The sequence below is a fragment of the Enhydra lutris genome, unplaced genomic scaffold, assembly GCF_002288905.1.
Source record: "Enhydra lutris kenyoni isolate GAN:26980312 unplaced genomic scaffold, ASM228890v2 scaffoldscaffold80, whole genome shotgun sequence".
NCBI classification, from domain to species: Eukaryota; Metazoa; Chordata; class Mammalia; order Carnivora; family Mustelidae; genus Enhydra; species Enhydra lutris.
Window position 1 is genome coordinate 118,942 of NW_019154164.1, and position 24,908 is coordinate 143,849.

General features: G+C 40.6%; 1 protein-coding gene across 2 annotated transcripts in view; it reads right to left on the reverse strand.

The window, feature by feature from the left end:
* Positions 1–880: 880 nt before the first annotated feature.
* Positions 881–24,908, reverse strand: part of LOC111160956 (plastin 3) — an 84,612-nt gene continuing 60,584 nt past the window's right edge. The window contains exons 5-18 of one of the 2 annotated variants that reach the window (XM_022524358.1): positions 19,424–19,553; positions 18,589–18,721; positions 16,930–17,011; positions 15,611–15,776; positions 12,912–13,054; positions 10,712–10,738; positions 10,343–10,438; positions 6,514–6,709; positions 5,264–5,342; positions 4,371–4,485; positions 4,008–4,141; positions 3,535–3,658; positions 3,192–3,316; positions 881–2,102 (exon numbers count right to left, since the gene is read on the reverse strand). In XM_022524358.1, the coding sequence (XP_022380066.1) occupies positions 1,970–2,102; positions 3,192–3,316; positions 3,535–3,658; positions 4,008–4,141; positions 4,371–4,485; positions 5,264–5,342; positions 6,514–6,709; positions 10,343–10,438; positions 10,712–10,738; positions 12,912–13,054; positions 15,611–15,776; positions 16,930–17,011; positions 18,589–18,721; positions 19,424–19,553 (1,683 nt within the window). In that variant the 3' untranslated portion in view covers positions 881–1,969. The remainder of the gene's footprint in view (positions 2,103–3,191; positions 3,317–3,534; positions 3,659–4,007; positions 4,142–4,370; positions 4,486–5,263; positions 5,343–6,513; positions 6,710–10,342; positions 10,439–10,711; positions 10,739–12,911; positions 13,055–15,610; positions 15,777–16,929; positions 17,012–18,588; positions 18,722–19,423; positions 19,554–24,908) is intronic. The other variant, XM_022524357.1, reaches the window with a different exon arrangement.

Sequence of the window (24,908 nt, forward strand, 5' to 3'; positions counted from 1 at the left end):
AGCTGTGAGAAACAAATGTGTTGTTTATAGGCTACCTAGTCTGTATTCTGTTATAGCTGCCCAAATGCACTTAAGGCAATGGGACTAAACTCCCCACCCCCGTCCCCGGTCATCTATATTTTGACTTTGCTTATTGTATTGATTTATATAAGTTTCTTTTTTTTTTTTTTTTCCAAAGCAGAATTATCAAATTTCTTATTCTTTTTTTTAGGTCTTTGGGGTTTATGTCATACTCAGAAAAATCTTCCTTACTCGAGCTATAAATACAGTTGTTTATACCATCACCATGCAGTTCATCAAGGGACTGGATTACATATTACTCATTTGCACAAAGCCTTAAAATGGTACCATAAACCACTGGTTGTCAACTAGGGATGATTTGGCCCCACATGGGACCTTTGGCCGTGTCTGGAGACGTATTTGTTCTTTGCACTGGGGCTGTGCTAAGGACATCTCGGGGGTAGAGGCAGGGAGGCCAAGGAAAACTCCTACCATTCACGGGCCAGTCCCCCCGCCCCAGCAAGGAGTCAGCCAGCCCCCAAAATGTTGATGACCAGAAAGATAAGAAAACCTGCCAGAGACCAACTCCTGTCACTGGTTATTTGGCTCCCCCATTGTTCAGGTCTTTTGTATATCACAGAACACTGGAAAGATGGAGTGAGAGGGAAAAAAGAAAACGGGAGGGACCGGATAAGGAAGTTAGAGTAAGTTGGAGAAGGCCCTCTGACCCCACTGGGGCTCTCCTTCATTCAGCTCCAAGAGCTTAGATTGAACAGACATCATTTTGTACAGTACATCAGAAAAAGAGAACATCGGGGGGAAAAATCTGGCAAACATGACTGGCAAACCACGAAGGGTGGAAACATGAGGAGACTACTTATTATGTAAATGCCTTTATTGGAACTAATACATTGCTACCAGATTACATCACTTTTCAGAGTTAGAGTAACATTATGATCTTGGAAACTATAGCAAACAGCTTGACAAAGCAAGAGTACATTATGTCCTACATACATATTTTATTTTTTAGTGACCACATCTCCTTGTTTTAGGTGGAAAATTAGAAAATTTATGGTACACTTAGCATGCTTGGCCTACCGTCTCCTGTCTACGTTCTGAGCACGCTCTCTCCTCAAAAGTGTCATATTCAACAGCATTTTAAATCTAAAGAGAGAGTTTGACGATACAAGTTTTTAAAACAAATAAGCATATATGGAACCAAGTGTGTGAAGACAAAATATGTCAGCTGTTTACAGCTTGGGTGTGAGAGGGTAGATGCAAAATCAAGGTACACTTTTTCTCTACCTACAATGTATGGTTTTTACGTACTTGGAGACCCCTTAAAAAAAGTAGCAAAATCAGCAGTCTTATTTAATGTAATCAAAATATTCTTAAATGTACAAAAAAGATCACGTAGAAAGAATACTGTAAAAAGATACTGATCTTAAGAATAAAAGAATATGAAAAGCTTCTATTACTTCTGCCAATGTTCTGTACTACATAGATAAGCAAAGGATACTCTTATCCAGATACCCTCTGAGCCCGGTTCTCGAATAAGAACTAGCATCCTGGATGGAAAAGCAAAGTTATGGTCTAATGGTATTCATATCCAATCATCTAAGCAAGTCCCAAGAGGCGGACATTCTAAGGGGGCGGCAAAGATACACAGAAACGACATACAGCAATGGGAAATGTCACGGGCAGCGATCTAGGAGGAGAGAGTAAATGATCTGGCCGTGAGTGCATTTCAGGTGTGCCTGACAAATCCAGCTGTGACTATGGGAAAGAGGAGCTGTCGCCATTAAAACTCTTCCCCTGTGAGCTCTCAAGATGAGGAATCTTGTTCATCAAAACTATGAGTTCTTGCAGTGACCATCAGTTCTTTAAGCCATGACCGCTTCCCCTGGAAAGAGCTGACCTGCTAATCATGCACCTGGGAGCAAGGCTGTTTTTACTCGAATTGGTTATTTTACACCCTCTTCATTCCCCTGCCCATCAAGCATGCAAACACAGTCATGACCATCTTGGGCTTTACTTCCACGAGGTCTTCTGGGAGAGCGTACACCCTGGCTCCGATTCTTCTAGCCATTGACACGGCGTACCTATTGTCAGAGGAATCAAAAATCAAGACAAACCTCTTGTTAGTCAAGGACGTGACAGGAGACATCTGTTTCCTCTTGTAAAATCATTTGGCTGGGAGGGGAAACTTTCATATTGAAACTTTGGAGCAGTACCATTTGAGTTTTTTGAGGTCACTCTTAAGTGACCCTGGTTTTTTGGCTCTATGACTTGGGGACGATTTTATTCACCCCTTTTCTGCAACGAGAATTAATTTTGAAGCTGATGTGATACAAAGATGAGAAAAAAAAATTATCATTATCATTTTCTCCCCACTGAGCAGGGAGCCTGACATAGGGCTCGATCTCAGGAGCCCAGGATCACGACCTGAGCAGAAGGCAAATGCCTCACCGACGGAGCCACCCAGGCGCAAGAAACTTTCAAGACATCGTTTCAGTGGAGGCTTAAGCATCCGGCTCATTTAGGGACCAAGATAATAAACTCAACATATGTAGGAAAGGGGATCTGTGCACAGTAAAAAAAAAGACATCAGTAAATAATGCGTTTTGAAAAAGAGCAAGACAGAAGAATATTCTTATCTATGGCATGAATATTCTTAGCCTATCTTCTCCTTGTTGTCAGATAAAGTATATTATTTTGGTAATTCCCTAAAGCAACAGCTGATCAAGTGCCTATGATGTCAGGCACAGTCTAGGCTCTTATATCTTGTATTCATATCAAAATCTCTAAGATAAGTATTATTGCTCCCATATGTACTGACGAGGGGTCTGAGGCTTGGAGAGGTTTCCCTCAGGTGACACCACTCTTTTTTTGTTTTGTTTTGCTTTTTAAGATTTTTAAATTTTATTTATTTGAAAGAGAGAAAGAGAGAGAGAGGATGAGCCAGGGGGAGAGGCAGACTCCCCACTGAGTAGGGAGCCCGATGCGGGACTCGATCCCAGGACCCCGGGATCATGACCTGAGCCGAAAGCAGACGCTCAACTGACTGAGCCACCCAGGCGCTCCTAGGGCACCACCATTCATAAAGTGGCTGAACCTGAGCGAGAATGCAGAGCTGCCTGGCTACCCAAAGCCCATGGGTATTAATCATTGTTATCGTCAGTGTCTCTTACTTGGCATTATTGTGCTTGTCGTCTTCTGTCAGATTGCCACTCTTAACAAGGTCATAGTTTATGCAGCCCGGCTGGATGGCATCAATTAAATCCACAACGGCCAAACTGGAGCTGATCGTCTTGTCCTAGTGCCAAAGGACAATAAATCCGAGTTTCCGGTTTGTACAAGTTAACACGTGATTACTTGTATCAAGTTGCCACGCACCAAGCCCAGCAGGTGAAGAGAAGCTCGTCGTTAGCCCAACACTAAATCACACTAATCAACCAACTAGAGGCCATCCTTCCAAATTACTGATCCTTTCTGGCAAACAGAACAGTTAATCGTCTAACATGCAATTCTTACCTTAAAACTCTGAATGGAAGTTGATTTTCCAGCTTCACTCAATGTTCTGTTCACCCAGCTCACAATGATGTCATCATTGGCTTTCTGCCCATCTCCAAGGTCTTCCAGAACATTGAGGGTATATCTAGAAGGAGAAGTGAAAGAAGAGGTCCCAAGCTACTTCATGAGGAAAAAACCCAAAATTCACCTTTTGTATTAGTCTGACAGTGGCCGTGACCTAAAGGCAGTTGTGCTCCGGCCGGCACTGGGGTGTAATAAATGCATGTCAGCACTCTAGCTAAGAGGTCTTTTTTCAAACAGATACACAGGCCGTTCAACATTTTTCCAACTATCCATCACTTAAGCTCACCGCAGAGTCTAAATCCAAAAGTTTCCAAGGTGTAGTCATTGACACATCTCTCTGAAAATGACAAGGGCCGGATCGCAGACCGCTAGGACAGTGGTGCTTGAGCGGCTAAAACTGGGTACCATACCTTCTCATCAGCTGCCAGACTAAAGCTAAGGTCAGGGTTTGGTTTCCATCGTTCAGGTCTTGCCCTCCGATACCAACCAGGGAGAATTTGGCAGGATGCTTCCCCAATTCAACAGCATAGTTGCAGTTTTCCAGCTGTAAACCCACAAAAAAGCAAACGGTTGAGGATTTTTGTCCATCGGCTTCATCTGTACACATGAGCGAGTACTGAGTGCATGCGATGCTGGGTACTTAGCACATCGGGATACGTGAGACACAGCTCCTGTTCTCAGGAAGCTCAGATGCAAGTTTCCCAAGCACAAGAAACGAACTGGGACTGAAAACAGTTGCCTGTAACAATTGTATGCAGTAACTTCCGATCTACCTTTTTCATGTTGGCTCCGAGTTTTGGGTATGGAGGTTTATTAACCTTACTCCAGTCAACAGGAACTTTAATTCGTTCATACAACTGTAAGATTACAAGGGCGTCCTGCAGGTCGCTAAAGAATAAAAGAATAAAATAATAAAAATAATTTCGTCAGTGTTTTCAGACAGCTGGGCCTTTGTTTCCTTAAACACAGTAACAGTACACTGGCAACTGAAACATATAAGACCACAGATAAGACCCACGGCTCACATTTTCTAGCAGTCTGTGCTAAAAATAGAGCTCACACCATCCTGTTCATTTAAAATACTTGAGAGCTTCCGGTTTGCGAGGTACGACTCTAGAAGCTGGGCATATAGAATGAAAACCTGTGGCCTTACACCAGACTCAAAGAGACAGTGACAATAAACAAGTTATGGATCGACAGATAATTTGATTTGGGGGCGTATATACTTGCTATGAAGATGAAAAGAACCGGGGTTAGGGTTACAGAGCGTTAGGTGGTGGTCAGGGTCTGAATCTGAGGATAGTAAGGGAGTAGGGCATTCCAGGTGGACAAGAACGTTCCAGGCTGAGAGAACAGTGAGTACAAAGGCCTCAGGACATCATGGACAGTGCACTTAAGTCTTTTCCCGGTCTCTGTTACAAAATATAAAGGATCTGTTTCGTAGGGCGTCGGAAAGACATTCATACACTCTTTCTCTTAATGATCATGTAAAGAAAGAATCTGGGCTTCTGTGTATTTGGAAAATGATAATGGATGTCACCATTCAACATCTTCCAACCTCAATGACCAGTGTAAATGAACATCCAGAAAATGTTTAGAACTATAATTCTTTCTGCAGCATCCATTCACGCTGTTCCTAACTGATAGTAACAGTAGAAAGGCTTACGCATAGAGATGGTTTACATGGGGATTAACTCCAAGAGAATTCATCCAGTTACGGAAGGTTCTTTCTTCACGAGTTTCTCCTATTAAGAATATTTACAAAATTTAGATATTAATTAAACACCTTTTATACGTGCATATAATATCAGTTCTAGCTAAGATGAATTCATTTCCTCTGTACAAATCTAGAGGTTTTCTCTAATACGAATCTCCAAATATTTTCTCTAAATACATTCTCTCTAGGTATAGGCTTATTTAAAAATATTTGCTGATTTATTTTAGAATTGAAGAATACAACTTTATAACCAGTTAAACAATTTAGAGATTTATGAATTTTGTATAACCTCCTCCCCCTTCTAAGGCTTCCCCAATATCTCCCCAAATCCCCATACCTCAAAAGTAACTGATGTTATCGGTTTTACCTTTAAAGAAATTTGGGGGGTCAAACTTTGGGGCGGCGAGCATATGAACCCTCTATACTCATGAATTTACACCTTCCCTCTACATATTTATAAATTATAAGCTACACACAAGCACTTCTTTTACATGCCTATATTACAGCTACAAGTTACATGAAACCTGAAAAGCATAAAATTTAAAAATTTTATAGTCCTGCCAGTGGATATTCGAGGAATGACTATTACATTTGCTCATTTTTGAATCTTATACTTCATGCATTTATAATCTGGAAAAGGTAAACTCTACCTTTACCAAACTCAAATAATTGCCATATGTTAATCATTTTAAAGATTTTATTTTTAAGTAATCTCCACACCCAATGTGGGGCTCAAACCCACAACCCCTATATCAAGAGTTGTATGCAATACCAACAGAGCCGGCCAGGCCCTCTGTATTATGGTTTTTTGAGTAGGTGAATAGAAAAGGAACTGGGGCTAATTCTGTCTGGTTAGTCTGACTGTGGAAGAATGAAATAATATTATAAATTGATAGGTCAAATTTAAAGCATATATACATTTTTCTGGTGAGGGGTTTAGAAGGTGATTTATTTCTAAAATATTAAAATAAAACTGGTTTACTAAGCTAGGTGAACCTTGACTACTTTACAAGGTTCCCAGTATCATCCCTTTCCATCAGCTGCCACTTTTGACTCAGCCCTCGGGTCTACTTCCAGCAGAGATTTGCTAAAGGAAAGTGGGGAAGGAAATTTATTAGGCCAAGATCCTAGAATCATCGTGGCCTATGTATTTCTGGTCTGTAGTCCCGCACATTAGAATGTGAGAAAACTTCAATTACCTTCCAATAGAGTCCAGTCAATGTCCTGGTTCTCGGGCTTGGTTAGTGCCGGGTATTTATTAAACAGGTTAGCCACAAAGGCTAAATTCAGTTTGGGGTTTCCACTGACAACGTCAGCAGGGGTGACAAACTGTCTGCACCCCAACTTGTCTGCTTGTTGAAGCATACTCTCAGCTCTCTTCAAATCATCTGTTTCCTGTTGAAGTAAAAGAAGAAGCCATCTTTTAAAAGGCTATACTAAAAACATAGACCTGTTTCCCTACAATGATAGGCTGGATATACAATTCTACTTTCTCTTAGCCGACATATGGTACTTATTATAAAATTGTTTTGAATGCAACAGCAAAAAAAAAAAAAAAAAAAAAGTTGGTGGTATTTGAGTGAAGTACCTCAAAGGCACGCTAGGTGGAACCAGATCATTTATCGAAGGACAGTACATTTAATTCAAATGGGATTACATCGCTCCTGTGAAAACTCATCAAGAAAAAAGCTAAAACTGTTGAAATTTTTCAACTGGGCCCTAAGGAAGGTGTAAGACTGAAAAGGGTAGAGAAATTATGAGAAAATATTTAAAAGATAATCATCAAGAATAGCAGTTTCCAATAATTTAATTTCAGGTTTAAACTGCGTATTTCAAATTGTAGTTTTCCTTCTCAAGGATTTTTTTTTTGGGGGGGGGGTTACGGTTTGACTTAACTTTTCCACCCAGGCAGAAGCAGAGTTGCTCATTTCTGTAAAGAATACTTACTTCCAACTAATTCCCATGACTCCTAACTTGTTACCTGTCCCCCACCCCCCCACTCCTCCTCACCCCCTCCAACCCACCCCAAAAGATGAGTGCCCAGCTCTGGATTAACACAGGGTTTGGTGAAGAATTTAAGTTATCCAATCATTTCAGCCTGATGTAAAAGGTATAGTTTCTCAAACACCCACTATGCCTACCTCCCAAGGCTAAAAGTAAAAAACCTGGAGCTGTGGAAGGAACGGGTGCTTTTGGATCTGTTTCTAGTGACCTACACTTGGAAAGGAACAGAGTGGCAATCTGGGCACTTCCTACATATACACGGTACAGTTTTGCCCGGGGGCAAACGTAAGCACTTCTGCAGAACAGTGTCATGGGAGGAAGGGTTTTACAATCTGGTGGGAAAAGAAGAGATAAAGATAAATGAAACTTGAGGAATGTTACTTTTAAACTAAAGCTGCCCAGAATGTATAATTTGACAATCTTAGCTTTGTCTTCAATGGGTGATGCTATCTTTAATTAGTTTTTTAACCCCCAGTGAGGTGCCTTGATTGTACAAGACTCCAGAACAATGTGTATTCATTGTGTTACCCTTGCTACCTTCTGCAAAACAATCAGTAACCACAGTTGTGTGGATTCAACCTTTCTTCAGGGTTCTCTCTGACCATAGTGAGTTTCTCTCATAGAGCCTATTTTATTTCTTGTAACCTGTCAGTTATTACTTTAATATTGTTTGCTTTATGCTATTTACCAACTTTAAATAGTCAAATATACAATAATGAAATATAAATAATCAAATAAAAATATATATGAAAAACTAACTTCAGCCCCTACCTCACACCGTATGCAAAGTTAACACCAAACATACTATATTTCTAAAGGTAAAACCTCAAACTATAAAACTTCTAGGAGAACACGTAGGAAGAAATATTAGTGACCTTATGTTAGGCTAAAATTTCTTAGATACAACACCAAAAGCATGATCCATAAAAGAAAAAAATGACTAAATCAGACTTTGCCAAAATTAAGAACGCCTGTTCTTTAAAAAACATTGAGAGAAAATATTTGCAAATCACATATCCAATCAAGGCATTGTCTCCAAGATACATAAAAACACTCAAAACTTGCTAATAAGAAAACAATGCAATTAAAAATGGGCAAAATGTTTGAACATGGTGATATATAGATGGCAAATAACCACATTAAAAATATTCGACACCATGTGTCATTAGGGAACTACAAATTAAAACCACAATGACAGATCATTTGGCACCTGTTAGAATGATTCAAGTTAAAAGGACTAACCACACTAAAGTATTGGTGAGGATATGGGTGAACCGGCACTTCTGTATACTGCCGGTAGCAATGTAAGATGTACAACCACACTGAAAATGAATTGGCTGCTTCCTAACATACCCGATTACTCAGCCATTTCATTCCTAGGTATTTACCAAAGAGAAATGAATGCATATATTTATACAAAGAGTTCTCTATGAATGTTCAATAGCAGCTATATCTGTAATAGCCCAAACTGGAAACAATCCAAATGCTCATCAACAAGTACATGTGCAAACAAATGGCGGTATATCCATTCACTGGAATATAATTTAGCAATAAACAAGGAATGCATTTATGATACATGTGACAACATGAGTAAATCTCAAAATATTACACCAAGTGAAAGAAGCTAGACCAAAAAAAAAAAAACAAACAAAAACAAAAAAAAACAAACCATACTGTAGGGGTCCATTACATAAAACTTGTAAAAACTCAAATGAATATAAAGCAAAAGAAAGCAAATGAGTGGTTGCCTGGGATGGGGGAGTATAGGATGGGGGCCAGAAGGCATTACAAAGGATCATGAGAAAACCTGATGTGATAATGGGTATAAAAAAAAATTAATCATCAGTCAATTAGGCCCTAAAGAAGGTAATAAAGCTGAAAAAGATGAAGAAGGACACCGACTGACAAGGGAAAAGTGTAAGCAAAGGCTCAGAGGTAAAATGAGTGTTGGGGGAGGGCGTGGGGGTGGAGACTAGCGGGAAAGATCACTCACTGGCAGACGGGGAGCAAGACCATGTAGGGCCTTAAATGCTAAGCGGAACACTTCAGACTGAAGTCTAGAGTCAATGGGGAATCCTTGAAGGATTCTGGGGAGGGAAGAGACAAAAGAGTGTTTGAAGATAAACCAGGGAAGCATGAACAGAGAAGACCGGTCTTAAAATCAGCATCAGTTAGCATACTGGTGCCATTTACGCAGGCCCCAGGTCACCCGGCAAGCCTGCGCGGACAGCTGCCCCATGCACAGGACAGCTCTTGATCCATACCAAATCACCTGAACCAAAGAGTCTCACATCCCACATCCAGACAGAAATAGAAATACACAAGTCGGTTACAAATTCAGTTCTGATAAGGGCATTGTAAGTGGTTTAGCCCATGTTATCTACTCGATCCTACTGCCTACTGGGCTAGAAACATGGATTCTCTAAATTAGTACAATGCATTCTATACCTAATGGATACAAAGAACGCACCAGGGGATCATAGAAACTTAAGACTAAATTGTCTAGTCCAACTCCTTCCTTTATGGATGAGCAAAGTGAGATCCAATTTGGCGAAGAAATCTGTCCAAGGTCACTGAACAACTGAGTGATATAACCAGGGAATATGGTCCATGAGTAAGTCCCCAAGTTGGATCTGCAGTTTGTAAACATAGTCATGTTACTCTCAACACACGAAGACTACAAATGCGTATATGACTATCTTGTCATTACATCTCTCACTGTGATTATAATCCAAACACTTGGAAAAGGTTAGTTTCTAGCACTTATTTCCCAACCCTGGCTTTGAATATTTTATGCAATCAATACAAGCCAATAGCGCCATCGTTATGGAACGCATTAATAAACTACCAAAATACACCAAAGCTCATCTTTCGGTCTTTGAATTATACCCACAGCAATAAATTTTAAAATAACGCTCAAAATTTTTAACACCATTACATGCAATTATCAAACTTCTTGTTATTGAGAAGAAATTGACAATCACTTTGTAAGACTGCAGAATTCAAATGAACACTTATACTTACATTGAAACCTGACATATTAATATCTATCCGCGGTTCACCTTCCTTTTGTCCTTTTGGTGCAATTTGATTGAGAAGGTGGAAATAGGCTTTGGAATCCTATAAATGAATTGAAAATCTCAGTGAGATCACATTTACAAAGAATGAATGTATCCCATTGTCCTATGTTTGGAAGGATATTTTCACGGGATTTTGTGAGAATATATGGCACAAATCGCTGTCTTCTAATCTAATAGATCTTTCCCCCAGAAAAGTCCAGCCATCTGGCCTACTTTCTGCCTCAAATATGGATAACTGGATTTTATCATGACTTTATAACTGATTAACATTGCCAATACAATAAAGCTAGTAAACACATAACTAGTTCTGTACCTTCACTGAATTACTGAAGTCAATAAGCTTGGCAGATAAAACAAGCAAGAAAAGAAAGGAGGAGCAGAAATCCAGGAAGCGTAGGGAAAGAGAAAATAGACAGGTTACATCATTACGAAATACAATATATACCATAACCTATGGAGAAGAGATTAGCTATGTTAAAGATGTATTTAACTGTAAATTTAAATGACATTTTTTAAGTAACACTTGAGTTGGTGAAGTAACATTTAACCCTGTATGACCTGAACATAGTTAACCAAACAAGATATTTATTTTAACTAGGCTCCCAATGCAGGGCTTGAACTCACAACCCTGGGATCAAGACATGAGCTGAGATCAAGAGTCGGACGCTTCACCGACTGAGCCAGCCAGGTGCCCCCGAAGATTTTCTTTTTGTTTTAAGCTCCTGAACTCATCCATTGTTTGAATGGTTTTACATGGCTCGGTGGATTCAGGCTGTGTGGACCCTCCACAGAGGACAACTTGAAAACCACGGCACCGGGGCAAACACTTCATAACAGTCTTCAACCGTGTCAAGTAAGCGTCTGCCTTGAGGGGACAGAAACTGGGGTCAAGACTCCTTAATCCTGCTGGATCGGAAGATGACCCTCCCAGCAGTGATCAGATTCTATTACTGAACCTTGACAGTCCAGACACGCTTATAAGGAACGTCTCTCCCAGCAAACTCTGTAGATAACCGGCACCATAATCACCTGGAGGAAGTTGTTCAATACACAGGTGACTGGGTTCAGCCCCAAACCTACCAAATACGAATCTCTGGGAGCTGCATCTTACAGAAGCTCCCTGAATGAGGTGGATACAGAATGCCGGAAATGACTCTAAAAGAGGGGAAAATCACGCCAGTGAAATCTACTTCAGAGCCATTCATGAAATGCAAAGCCAGATCCTGCCATTAGCAGGCACAGGATTTGCCTTCCCGTAATGGCACATTACCGTTGTGAAAGCACTTGTGCTTACAATTTCTTCCTAATGGTGCATGAGCAGCTCATAATCTAATCTAATCCTCTGCCCTTGACAAGAGTGGGTAAAAAAAGCGGACCCAGCAGGGTCTTCTCTCCCAGAAAGGGCTTTACAGGGCAAAATTACACTTGGAGTATAGACCAAATGGAAGCCTTTCTTTTTCACATTACTGAACAATCCTTTGCTTTTTAAAAAGATCCACGGCAGGCTCCATTTTTAAACAACATTTCCTTTTGTACCTTTCAAAGAGGTCCCAAACAGAAAATTCATTTAAGAGTGGTTTCTGGGAACACAGCTCGTGCATAAAGCAAAAATATACCCCACCAAACATCTTGTGTAAGTTAAAAGAAGAGGTAGAAAGCCTGCTGGTTTTGTAATTTGGGAGCTATCCTTAACTATTCCTGGTGAAACCAGTAATGCAAACATCCCAAGGCTCCCTCTCCCTGCTGAGCACATTGATAGGATCACAGACTATCGTTTTCATAGCCCTGTGGGTCAGTGACATCTGGTGAAGACCCTTGAATTTGTTCCCTGTGTCCCAACACTCAGATTTGGGAGAGAGTGGAGTCAATGAATGAGAATTTTTTTTTTGCTATCGTAATTTTGGGCCCCCTCTTTGGGAAGCTACCGACGTCTCCTTCCTCTGCTAGCTTTTTCCTTACTGTCTTTGAGATGCGAACGCCAAAATGTAGCACAAGAAATGTTTGAAGGTCTTTTATGTGGCGGGTCTTGGGGTTAGAAGTGGGCTTTGGTAGGAGGACCGTAGGGCAGGACTGAGGTAGGAGAGACAGCCATATGTAAGAGCTCATCACTATCCTCATGAACTCAATGGCTAATGGTGGGAGCACATGATGGAAAGAAGCCAAGTAAGAAAGGAGGAGGAGAATCCTGGGGCCCTTTCTCTCTCTCCCAGGATTTACTAACAGGTACCCTGAGGTCTGGGAAAGGCAGTTAGGAAGAGAATGGTCATGGCCCACCCTTTGGTACTCCATGTTTAACAGGGAGCAGAACAGAAAGCGTTAGGACTGTAATACTTTGACCATTTGCCACAGAAGGAGAGTACCTTCTAGGTTTCAGCTCTCCTGAAATCTACCATCAGGGCCAAGGGCCAACAAGGTCTGGCAATATCCTGGCAGGATTTTCCCTCTGTCTGGCTGGTAGTCACCCAAGCCATCGTATCCACGCCCAAAGGCATGACGGTTCTTTGCATGGTTACCTTGATGTCAGCACTGAAGTTGTTGATTTTCTGCCAGCCTGAGTTTTCCAAGTGAAAGTTTGCCCATCTGAGCAGAAGCTCCTCCGGAGACAACTTCATAAGCTCCTCCAAAGTCTCACCATCTCGAAGTAAGGCAGCCAAGGCTAGAAGGAAAAAAAAACCCACAACCAAGATATTACATGACAATGGTCATTACAAGTTCATTCGTTCTTTGGACACTCTGTTAGGTAACAGAGGGACAATAACTGGTCTGACCTAGTTCCTCATTTTCAGGTACTGTCACTCTAATAAAAGATAATATATTAGTAGATAATTATATGATGATGTAGATAAAGACACTGTTATGAGAATATATAGCAAATACATACTATATTTTATTAGTCTTTATGTTCCAAATGGCAAATAAGTTACAGCTTTTAAAACAGTTTACATTATGACATATGTTTACCTTGTTTTTTTTTTTAAGATTTTATTTATTTATTTGAGAGAGAGAGAGTGAGCAGGGAGAGAAGCAGAGGGAGAGGGACGAGCAGACTCCCCACTGAGTGCAAAGCCCAGCTTGGGATTTGATCCCACAACCCTGAGATCCTGACCTGAACTGAAACCCAGAGTCAGACACTCAACCAACTGAGCCACCCAAGCGACCCCTAAACTGTCCTTGTTTAATTATGTTAAAATTAGAGATTTGGGGGAGGATGTTTAAAATGGTGGCACCTTTATACTTAACCTTTTGACTATACTTAACCTTATGGTACTTATATTTAAATGTAATTAATGGACTCTCGAAGGGGTAAATCTATTTTTTTATAAGATTTTATTTATTTATTTGACAGACAGAGATCACAAGTAGGCAGAGAGACAGGCAGAGAGAGAGGGAGGAGGAAGCAGGCTCCCCTCTGAGCAGAGAGCCCGATGCAGGGCTTGATCCCAGGACCCTGAGATCATGACCTGAGCTGAAGGCAGAGGTTTTACCCCACTGAGCCACCCAGGTGCCCCGGGGTAAATCTATTCTTAAAAATAGTTTTATTTTTTTAAAATAATCTCTGCAGCCAACATGGGGCTCCAACAACCCCGAGATCAAGCGTCCCACGTTCCACCAACTAAGCCAGCCAGCCGCCCCGGGTTAAATCTATTTTTAAAGGGATATAATTTAGCTTAACATTTTCTATAGCACCTAACATGTAAAAGCTGCTCAGTTATTTTTTGTTGTTGAATTGAATGTGAAGAAGCCAAGGGTTCCTGGTAAGTATTCCCTATGGGTACTAGGTAGAAGCAGGGGGTGTCTGCACGAACAGTTGAACTTCCAGCATGGTTGCAGGAGTACGTCATGTGGTCCCTAAGGCAGTAATTACCTCCCCTGAAATAAAAGGAGGTTTCCCTTGAACAAGAAGACTGAAACTGCCTGATTTCTGAAGAGGTCTAAGTGATACCTCTACCAGGCAAATTTCATCTCTCATGGACTCCGCCTCATGCCACGTCATTCTGATGCTGAGGGACTTAAGCAAGGGTAGAAGCAGCAGGTCACTTGTCCAAGACCATCTTTTTGCTCCCCATCCCCACCACGTCAGAGGCCAGAGAGGATTAAACAGCCTGACATCTGTGCACCTGAGACCTTGTCAAAGAAAGGTTATTTGATTTATTCCACACGCCAATGTGATTGTATTTGCCTTTCCGAACGGACTTCAGCTTTTTTTTTTTTTTTTTAAAGATTTTATTTATTTGACAGAGCGAGACAAAGCAAGGGAGGGGAACACAAGCAGGGGGCGTGGGAGAGGGAGAAGCAGGCTTCCCGCCGAGCAGGGAGCCCGATGTGGGGCTCGATCCCAGGACCCTGGGATCGTGACCTAAGCCAAAGGCCGATGCTTAACGACTGAGCCACCCAAGTGTCCCTGGACTTCAGCTTCTTTAACAAGACAAACACCACCGTGAAGAAGGCCAGCAATGAGAGTAATCGTCTTTGCTCAAATATAGTTCAAATATAGGTACCTTTGAGCAGATTAAAACAAAGGCAAGGGCAACAGTCTCAAAAGTGCAAAAAAGTCTTATCATGGATCAATGTGCAAAATAATAAAACCATTGACAGACATTCTGGGGGACCTTGAAAAGACTGAGAACCCCAAAGAGATATTTCCCAGAAGTGACAAGGATTGAGAGTGCGATTTCTGGAATAAAATAGGAATATCTGGAGTGGTGGTTCATAGTTAAAGCGTTGCAGAAAGAGGATCATGTAGAATTGCCCAGGACATAAGACAATTGTATCGTGTGTGCTTACAGAATCTACAAATCCATGGTGTGACGGGAAACCCCATGTTGTAAGAAGTTTAGAAAAAGTGACCATCAAGGGTGGGGTAGATTAGTTTGATGAGGTCTCAAAATCCAGGGGTGAAGATGGGGTGGGAGTTGGGCAGACAGATTAGAAATGAAAAGATACCCAGACTGGGGACCTTGGGAAAGTTCCTTCAACTCTGTGCTTTTGTGTCTTTATTATAAAATGAATTCTAAAGCACCAGGCAAATGTGAATTACTACTAAAGACGAAAAGTTGTAATTAGACTGTTTCCCACATCAACACTATAGCATTACCTTCTGTTAATTCTAGTTATCATCTAATTGCCTCAATTAAGTGAAAGCACAACAGTCTGTGTGACCAGGAAAAATACCCAATAAACAACTTTCAAAATAATGACTGTGTTCCATTACCTTCATTCCTGCTTAATTCAATGTCAGCAAACAACCCGATCTTAATAATCTGCCAAAGCAGTCCCAGAACCAGATGTGGTTTCCCAGCCCGCAAATCCTCCGCACCGATGTTCACAACGTGACACCCAATGGCAGAAGCAGAGTTCAGGGCCAAGTTTAAGTTTTCCTGCAAGAGAGCCAACGTACACATTTGCTTCTTGACCTTTCCAGTTTTTAAGAGTCTACTCCCTTTACTGAAAATAATGCTCAACGAGGAAATTAATTTCAGCCGCACATGATCCACAGAAAACAAAGTCCAGACAACCGACTCCAGACTTTGGTGTTAAAGGCATAGCTAAAACAAATCTCAGCTTTATTATTGTTACTGTCTTTTCCAGAATTCTGTGGGAAGTTAACTTGGTATTTTTATTTGGTCTCTTTTGAAGTACATGGACATTGTCACGAAAAGAAAAGGCTGAGTGACTAGAGTCAGGCTCTCCATGCGGGTTAAGGGTCGCATTTCTGTTTTCTTTTTAAAGATTTTATTTTTAGGCAATCTCTATACCTGGGACTCCAACTTATAGCCCTGAAATCAAGACTTGTATGTTCTACCAACTGAGCCAGCCGGGTGCCCCAAGAGTGGCTGTATTTCTACTTTTTTCCCCAAGATTATCTATCTATCTATCTATCTATCTATCCATCTATCTATCTCTCTATCGACAGAGAGTGTGCGCGTGAGAGAGACCAGCAGAGGGAGAGGGAGAAGCAGACTCCCCGCTAAGCAGGGAGTCCCTTTATCCCAGGTCCCGGGATCATGACCTGAGCCCAAGGCAGACGTTTAACCAACTGAGTCACCCAGGAACCGGAGTCATTGTATTTCTAAAAATGTCTAAAAGAGGGGTCTAATCCATGCACCTGAAAAAAGTTCTAGAATTGTAATCTCTGCGTCCCAAGAGGTGCTGTTGCCCGAGGGAATTTTGCTATTTCAGAGTGTAATACTCATTTGACAGAAAAGAAAAATGCTCCATTGCTTAAGCATGCTAATTAATTAAGAGCTTAAATATTTTTGCTTATTTCTGCATGCTTGAACACAGCATGTAATGAGAAGAACACAGGGCTTTGGAGTTAGTCCTGGATTTGAATTTCAGTTCCAATGTTAATCTTGGGCAAGCTCAGGAGCCTGAGTCCCAGCTCTCCTCTGTCAAATCTGGGTAATAGTCCTAAACTCAAGAGTTGTTAGAAGAATTAAATGGGAAGACATGAAGGGCAGAACTGATGGGCTACAGAATAGGATCTCACAAGGCCGTTTCCGGGAAGAGGGCAGGGATATCCATTTGTACCTGAATGATGAAGGGTGTCAGTTTCTTCTTGTTGATTGCTCTTTCATCAATTGTATCAGGAACTGAAAGGTTGATCATTTTACTGAAACACAAATTAGCAGGGAGTTGGTTTACTTTTAAAGAGCCTGTAAATATTCACAAATGTTTTAAGGCACATGACATGTCTCTCATGCAATCTGAAAAAAAATCAGTGCAATATATGACTTTTACCATGTTGATCACACACACAAAAAACTATACATGTGAAAAAGGCACATGAAAAAAAAAAAGACCAAAATGCTTACAGTAGTTGAGTATTTCTGAGTTGGGGATTGGGGCATACTTTATCATTTTAATTTTTTGTATTTTCCCATCATTTTGTAAAGAATGAATAACTTGGATACTGGAAAAACCCTTACTGCATACATTTTAAAAACAGATAAAATCCCACATGGAAATTGTGTCTCTTTCTCGATTGTAAAATTCACAAATAAGAATGACCATTTATTCACAAGGAGGTCAATTTATTGAGCATGAGATTCTTTCATTCACCATATTTATTGAGAGCCTAAATGATGAGCTAGGCACAATATTTGGTATTGCTAATCCAGTTGTGAGATAAAGAAATGTTCTGCTAATTAGAATAGAATCTGTGATTTCTTTGGGTAGAATCTCATTTGGTAAAATCTGGATGAAGACACTAACATTTTAGTGTCTAACAGTTTAGTGCCTATGTGATTCCACACAGGGAAAGCCATGCTTCTTTCCATGTCAGATTTATTATTTTTTTTAAAGATTTTATTTATTTGGGAGAGAGAGAGAGCACAAGCGGGGGCGGGGGGTGGCGTTGCAGAGGGAGAGGGAGAAGCAGGCTTCCCGCTGAGCAGGGAGCCTGATGTGGGGCTCGATCCCAGGACCCCAGGATCATGACCTGGGTCGAAGGCAGACGTTCAACAGACTGAGCCACCCGGGTGCCCCTATGTCAGATTTAAACATCAAATCAACAGCATCATGTGATTATCTCTGTACTAAAACACATGGGAGAATTAGTTCTTTAGTGCCTATACATGGACGAAATGGGATTATCTTATGGTTTTTAATGGGGATCATAGTAGATGCAGCGTGAAATGCAAAGGGGTTTGAATATTCTGACTGCATTTGGGTTGCTCTTACAAGCTCCTGAGCGGCAGAGGCAGAGGACGAACCCAGGCCGACTGATTAAGGAGCACATGCTTTTAGACCATCAACGGGACAAAGTGTTGATCATCTTACATCCTTTCTACCAAGATACTGTTGGCTCTGGGGCAGCAAGGACCAACACAGTTTTCAGAACTAAGTAACTGGAGAGTGAGAACTGAAGAGGAAGCTCTTTTTTTGTATTTTGAAGCTATGGTATTTTAAAAATAAGTGGACACTGACATACTTAAGTCCAACAAAGTTGTCATGTTCTGCTTGTACTTCAGCAGAAATCGGAAACTGGCAGCTTCCTTATAAAGCGGTTCCCAGTCTAAATGAGTGAGTTATAGATTTGTATCTTGGTGGTACTTTCTCAGACACACCCAGACGACTTTCAGTTCTGTTTCTCGAGTTGAAGCCGTCAAGCACCCAGAAACCAATAATATATCAATTACGTGGAAGGCTGTTTTGGAAATCGGGACACAAAATCAACCAACATCTTACCAGAGCACAATTCCATCACCAACAGCTTTGAAGAGGTCGTCAGTATTCGGGTTCATGGGTATTACGTGTCTGCAATCAGGATCATTTTCCAAAGCTTTGTTTATCCAGTTAACAAAGGCATATTTTTCTTCCTCTATAGTCATGTTGAATAACAAGAAATTAGTTCACACTCTAGGTTGACTCTAAAGCCTAAAATAATTTGTACAGTAGTATTGAAAGTTAACGTGTCACAAACATGAGTTCTCCCCTTTGGAAACCCAGATACTTGAATACAACATGGCTCTTACGAAGTACAAAATTAACAGCAAAAAACAGAGAGAATGAGCAGTGTTAACCGATCCTTAGAAAAGTTAGTTACCAAATTCTTTTTTTTTTTTAAAGATTTTATTTATTTATTTGACAGAGAGAGATCACAAGTAGACGGAGAGGCAGGCAGAGAGAGAGGGAAGCAGGCTCCTTGCTGAGCAGAGAGCCCGATGCGGGACTCGATCCCAGGACCCTGAGATCATGACCTGAGCCGAAGGCAGCAGCTTAACCCACTGAGCCACCCAGGCGCCCAGTTACCAAATTCTTTAAAAAAACATTACTTACATTCCTGTAGAGTTCTACTATAATAAAGCCGATCATTGCTCACATCATATAATATGTCTTGCAAGCTAACAAAGCCATACAATAAATACTTACGATGCCGTTACGGCAAGTTATTAGTCCCAGGTCTAAATACACACCACAGTGGGCTTCTGTTGTATTCTTAATTAGGAAGCAATGTTTCTCTAGCGGCCCTCCCTAGGTCATTGTGTTACCCTGATGCACATGGAAGTCATACTATTATTACCTGAGTAAGAATGCTGCGTTCCTTCACTGGACAGCTCAGAAGTGCCTCCCAGAGCACAAATCCCTTCTTTCCTGTTGATTGCCTTGCGGAAGGTTTTAGCAATGTCACTGCTTTTTACCTCTTGGAAGATCTACGAATGAAAATATGTTGTTAATTCACAGTTTGTTTTAAATCAGGTGTAACGATAAGCCCTTCTATCTTCTTTTAGACTCTGTTCACCTACATTTTCCCATATGGGTGGTGAGTCTTAAAAGGAGATGGAAAACTGGGCTTGCGCTTTTAAGATGCTAAATAAATACTACAATACTGCTACTGAAAATGAAGCCAGACAGTCAATTGCACACACTTGTCAAAAATGTTAAGTGCCACATGCATTGAATCTGCTTTAAGCCGCCAACTAGTGTGGTTCAAAGGCATAGGTAAATCTGCTAATTTTCTACCAACAAGTAAGGCTTTGTTCGTTCCCTGGAGAGAAAAAGCTGAAGGATCCCCCTTCTTTAACCACAATTCTTAATGCAAAGGAAGACGAAAATTTAATGATTCAACAAAAAAAAACCTCTTTGGGGGGTACAATGGCAAGAGCTTGTTCAATCAAAATTTAGAGTAATCAGGTGAAAAAATGGGTTGAGTCGGCAGCAAAAAGACAACTTTGGAGAATAAACACAAAAAAGAGGCTTTTCAGTAACTGTCTTGAGTGTTTATGAAATCTAGCTTCTCGTCATGAAGAACATGGTGAACAAAATGAATGTGTGCATTCTAATTGTACAAAGCAGGTGGTAACAAAGCGGATTTCATACCCTTTCCTAACTGCCTGATTGAATGAATGGATGTTCTAAAATAGGTTTTATTATTATTTTTTTAATTTTATTTTTTTCTTTTTAGAGAGAGAGAGAGTGAGCACAGGCAGACAGAGTGGCAGGCAGAGGCAGAGGGAGAAGCAGGCTCCCCACAGAACAAGGAGCCCGATGTGGGACTCGATCCCAGGACGCTGGGATCATGACCTGAGCCGAAGGCAGCTGCTTAACCAACTGAGCCACCCAGGCGTCCCTGAATGGATGTTCTAAAGGACTACGCAGCTCTACATACTTTTTAAAGATCTCTCTATATTTTCTAATGATCTATTTATTAGAGAGAGAGCACAAGAGGGGAGGGATGGGGGGAGGGAGAGGAAGAGAGAATCCTCAAGTAAACTCGTTGCTTAGTGCAGAGTCCGGAGGTGGGGCTGGATCCCAGGACCCTGAGAGCATGAACTGAGCTGAAGTGCAGAGTTGGAAGCCCAACGGACTGAGCCACCCAGGTGTCCCAGGACTAACTATATACTTTTAAATACTGGAACTCACCTAAGCCCAAACTTGTTTCTTTCTTTCTTTCTTTCTTTTTTTTTTTTTTAAAGATTTTATTTATTTATTTCACAGGCAGAGATCACAAGTAGGCAGAGAGGCAGGCAGAGAGAGGGGGGAAGCAGGCTCACTGCTGAGCAGAGAGCCCGATGCAGGGCTCGATCCCAGGACTCTGGGATCACGACCTGAGCCGAAGGCAGGCGCCCCCCAAACTTGTTTCTGATCTACCAATGCACATGGCTAAAAGGTAGCTACTTCCAATAAAATCAGAGAAAGATGTAGCATCTTCAAAAAAATTTCTTTAAAAGGCACACCTGGGTGGCTCAGTCAGTTAAGTGTCTGACTCTTGATTTCAGCTTAGGTCATGATCTCAGGGTCGTGAGATCAAGCCCCGTGCAGGGCTCCATGCTCAGCAGATTGTCTGCTTGGGATTCTTTCCTCCTCTCCCTCTGCCCCCCACATTGTACATGTGTGCTCTCTCTCTCTTACTCTGTCTCTAAATAAATAAAATCTTTTTTAAAAAAGGTGTTTATAACACATAAGTGGACTTACAGAAGGAAACATACTACCCTAATGGAAGAGTTGCTGAACAAACAGAACAGGAGTCAAAGGCCTTTGGCATTATTGACAGTTACACACACACACACACACACACACACACACACATCTCAGGAGGTACAGCCCATGTTTGAAGTTCATAGACCAGGGTCACAATATGTAGCAGTTCAGGTTGTATCTAAGAGAACAGACAAGATAAGTTTGAAATCCAGCCCCATGTGCCACTGACCAACCCCTGTGTCCTGCATAAGACATCGGTCCAAAAGCTAGGAGGACCTTTTCTATTTAGGTTTCCCAGGAGGGAACCTTTTTGTCATTAATCCACTAATCCATTAATCCAAATCAGAGAGACAGAGATTTTCTGTAACTGGTGTAAAAGTTGTTACAGGTGTTGTGGGTGGCCCTCTCTTTCAAAGCCATGCTTTTTCCTCTTGCCTTTCTAAAATCCTGACTTTCCTTGGGCTTACAAACCCAATTTTATTTAGGAAACTAGGGAGTAGTTAAGTTCCACAAGATCAAGCTTAATTTTCAGAGCTGTGATTTCTCTGCTCTACCTGTAATGTCAGAGGTGGAATTTCAGAATGGGTGTGCACGTGTGCGAGTGTGTCTATGTCTACTTATGTCTATAGATACATATGCACAGACTAAATATTGCACACAGCTGACAAAATCATCTTCCCTCCTTTCTGGCCATTATACGGACTCCTGTTAGGTATCGATAACGTAGAGCTGACTACTCAGGCGCTCTGGGCAATTTCTAAACGATGGAAATTATTTTTATGCGCACTGATTTTTTAAATCCAACTTTCGTTTCATTTCGTTTACCTTAAACTTCTGAGCCAAAATTATATGATAAAATGGTGACCAGTGAATGTAGCAGTCTTCACTGTGATGCGTTTGGTTCCCATAACTCCCCTTTGAGAACTATATATCTGCTTAGTAAAAACGCAATATTCACTATTCTACCCCACTCTGAACTCCACATTATTTAGACATTGTCTAGTAAATTAAAATCTGAAATGTGTGCTCTCCCTCATGACTGAGGTACCACAAATCAATTGTATGACCAAAAAAAAAAAAAAGCATACAAAATGTTATTGCCTCAGAAATGACCCATGAAAAGCTATTTTTTTATTAGGCTTATTTTTGCCTCAAGATCGTTTGCTTCTAAAAATTAGGTTGGTTTCCATGGTCACAACTGCAGCTAAAAAATAAATCCAAATTTATATATAGCATGGAAAAAAGGAACAATACAAATAATAAGTTAAAAAAAAAAAAGAATGTCTACTGTGTAATACCCTAATGCCATTACTTACGTCACTGTAGTTAAGCTCATGCTTGGGAACGAAAGCAAAGTTGCAATTAAATCAGTTAATTTTTAATTGCTTTACAGAGGTTATGGGACCTTCGTTTTCTAAATATTTTTAAATAAATGTTTCCAGCCATGCTCAAACTTTCAGGTTCACGGTATTTTCCCTCTGTTGTGTAGATTTAAAAAAAAAAAAAAAAAAGCAAATTAAAAGGGATAATTGAAGATTTACATCTTTTCAATGGATTCACCACAGGAGAACTTGCATTTTGTTTTCTACATTAGGGAAGAATTGCTCCAGCGGATGATAAAGTTATTTGAGTAGAAAACCCTGGCTTAACAAGAATCTCTGAAATCAGAGATAACACAAGGCCAACTACTGTGCTGAAGTCTTCTCAATGAATCTTTTCAAAGCCGCCCGTTGTGATACTAATGAGCTCACTGTTAGTGCTGTTTTCCCTCGAGGAGGAAGGACTGGCTTTGTCATGCGTGAGCAAACTCCCGGGGACCCTGCGGCTCTGGTTCTATGCATTCCCCCCTTATGGAATGTGTATATATATATATATATATATATATATATATATATATATTTCTTATTCCTTTTTAAAGTTTCGTCACCTTTCTAGCTCTGTGCTGGACTAGCAGCCAGACAAAGCAATCCAGAGGCATAATGACTTAGGAGGAAGGAAAGATTTCAGAAAGAATTGCAAAATATTGACTGGCTTCCGGGGTTTGAGGCTTGCTTCCAAATGTTTCCAAAGTAGTACACTTGAATTTTTTCTTTTCTTTTTTTGGGAATCTGTTGTAGGCCTGAGCTTATTAATAATGGGAAAAGAACACTGCTTTACAAAACAAAACAAAACAGAACAGAAATCACTACCCCCAACAGCTGACATCTACATAGCGTTTGCTATATGCCTGGCACTGTTCTAAGCACTTCACTTATATGAAGTGATTTCATCTGATGAGATTAGTGCTATTAGCAAAAGTCCTAGAACTGGTCAATAACTTAGTGCCATTAGGCAAGAGCAAATTTCTCGCTGTGAAAACAAGAGTTTAATGCAGACATCTCTGCTGAAAGGAAGGGCCATACCAGTCTTTTTAAAGATATGGGTAAAAAAAAAAACCCCAAAACCCCACCATTACCTTGTAGGTATAAAAATCCAGTAATGTCGTTTTGAGAGACTTAGAAGAAACAAAATCCGGGTGTTAAATTTAACTTTAACATTTGAAGTGTACATATAACTTAGGGATTCTTTTCTGCCCTATATATATTCTTCTCCAAAATTAACATAAACTGATTTTGTCTGTATGCTGCTTTGCAATTAACACCTCTTATGCAGCAATTTAAATAAAAAACCCCAAGATGCAAGAACACGTTTATTTCTACTTCCTTATGTTAACACCTGATAGGAATAACTCCTTTGCTTTTTCACAGATGACAAAAATCTACCCATATTTTGACAATTTCTAAGATGTCTCATCGGTGACAAAGCAGATGGAAGCGGACGGACATTTGCTCAGACACCCGTCTTTCAGTCCGGTCATGGCTGTATCGTTCTGAAACTTCAGGCAGGTTATTTTACTGTCCTTCACATTTTCAAATTTCTTGAACAGAAGGGAACTAACAGGATAAAGCCACTAGTCCTATGTGTAATGTTGGGGAAGCTACTTCCTTTTTTTAGGACTCCAGGCTTTTATTTTTGAATTGAAAAATGAAAAGAGTATACTGGGGCGCCTGGGTGGCTCAGTGGGTTAAAGCCTCTGCCTTCGGCTCGGGTCATGATCCCAGGGTTCTGGGATCGAGCCCTGCATTGGGCTCTCTGCTCAGCGGGGAACCTGCTTCCCTTCCTCTCTCTCTGCCTGCCTCTCTGCCTGCTTGTGATCTCTGTCAAATAAATAAATAAAATCTTTAAAAAAATGAAAGAGTATAAACATATTGATTCCTTCCAATTAAAAGAAATGTACATTTTAACCTAAAATGTCCTCATTAATATTTTCTAAAAATTCCTAGCGATGCCAAAATTAGTATGCATGTCATTTACTTTTTAAGAATATACTAGGGGAATCAAACCTTCTCCCTTAAAAGCCTCTGATAGCTCGGATGGGAGAAGCTGCAACATTTCAAGACCTACAAAATTAAGTATTTCCCTAAGATCATTTTTCTCAAAGACACTTTCACAATTTTGTCCTTAATAATACTGGCCACACTGCATATCTTCACGATTTAGGTCCGTTCTTTCTAGCAGATTAAAATTCTGGGCAGTAAATTATCTCA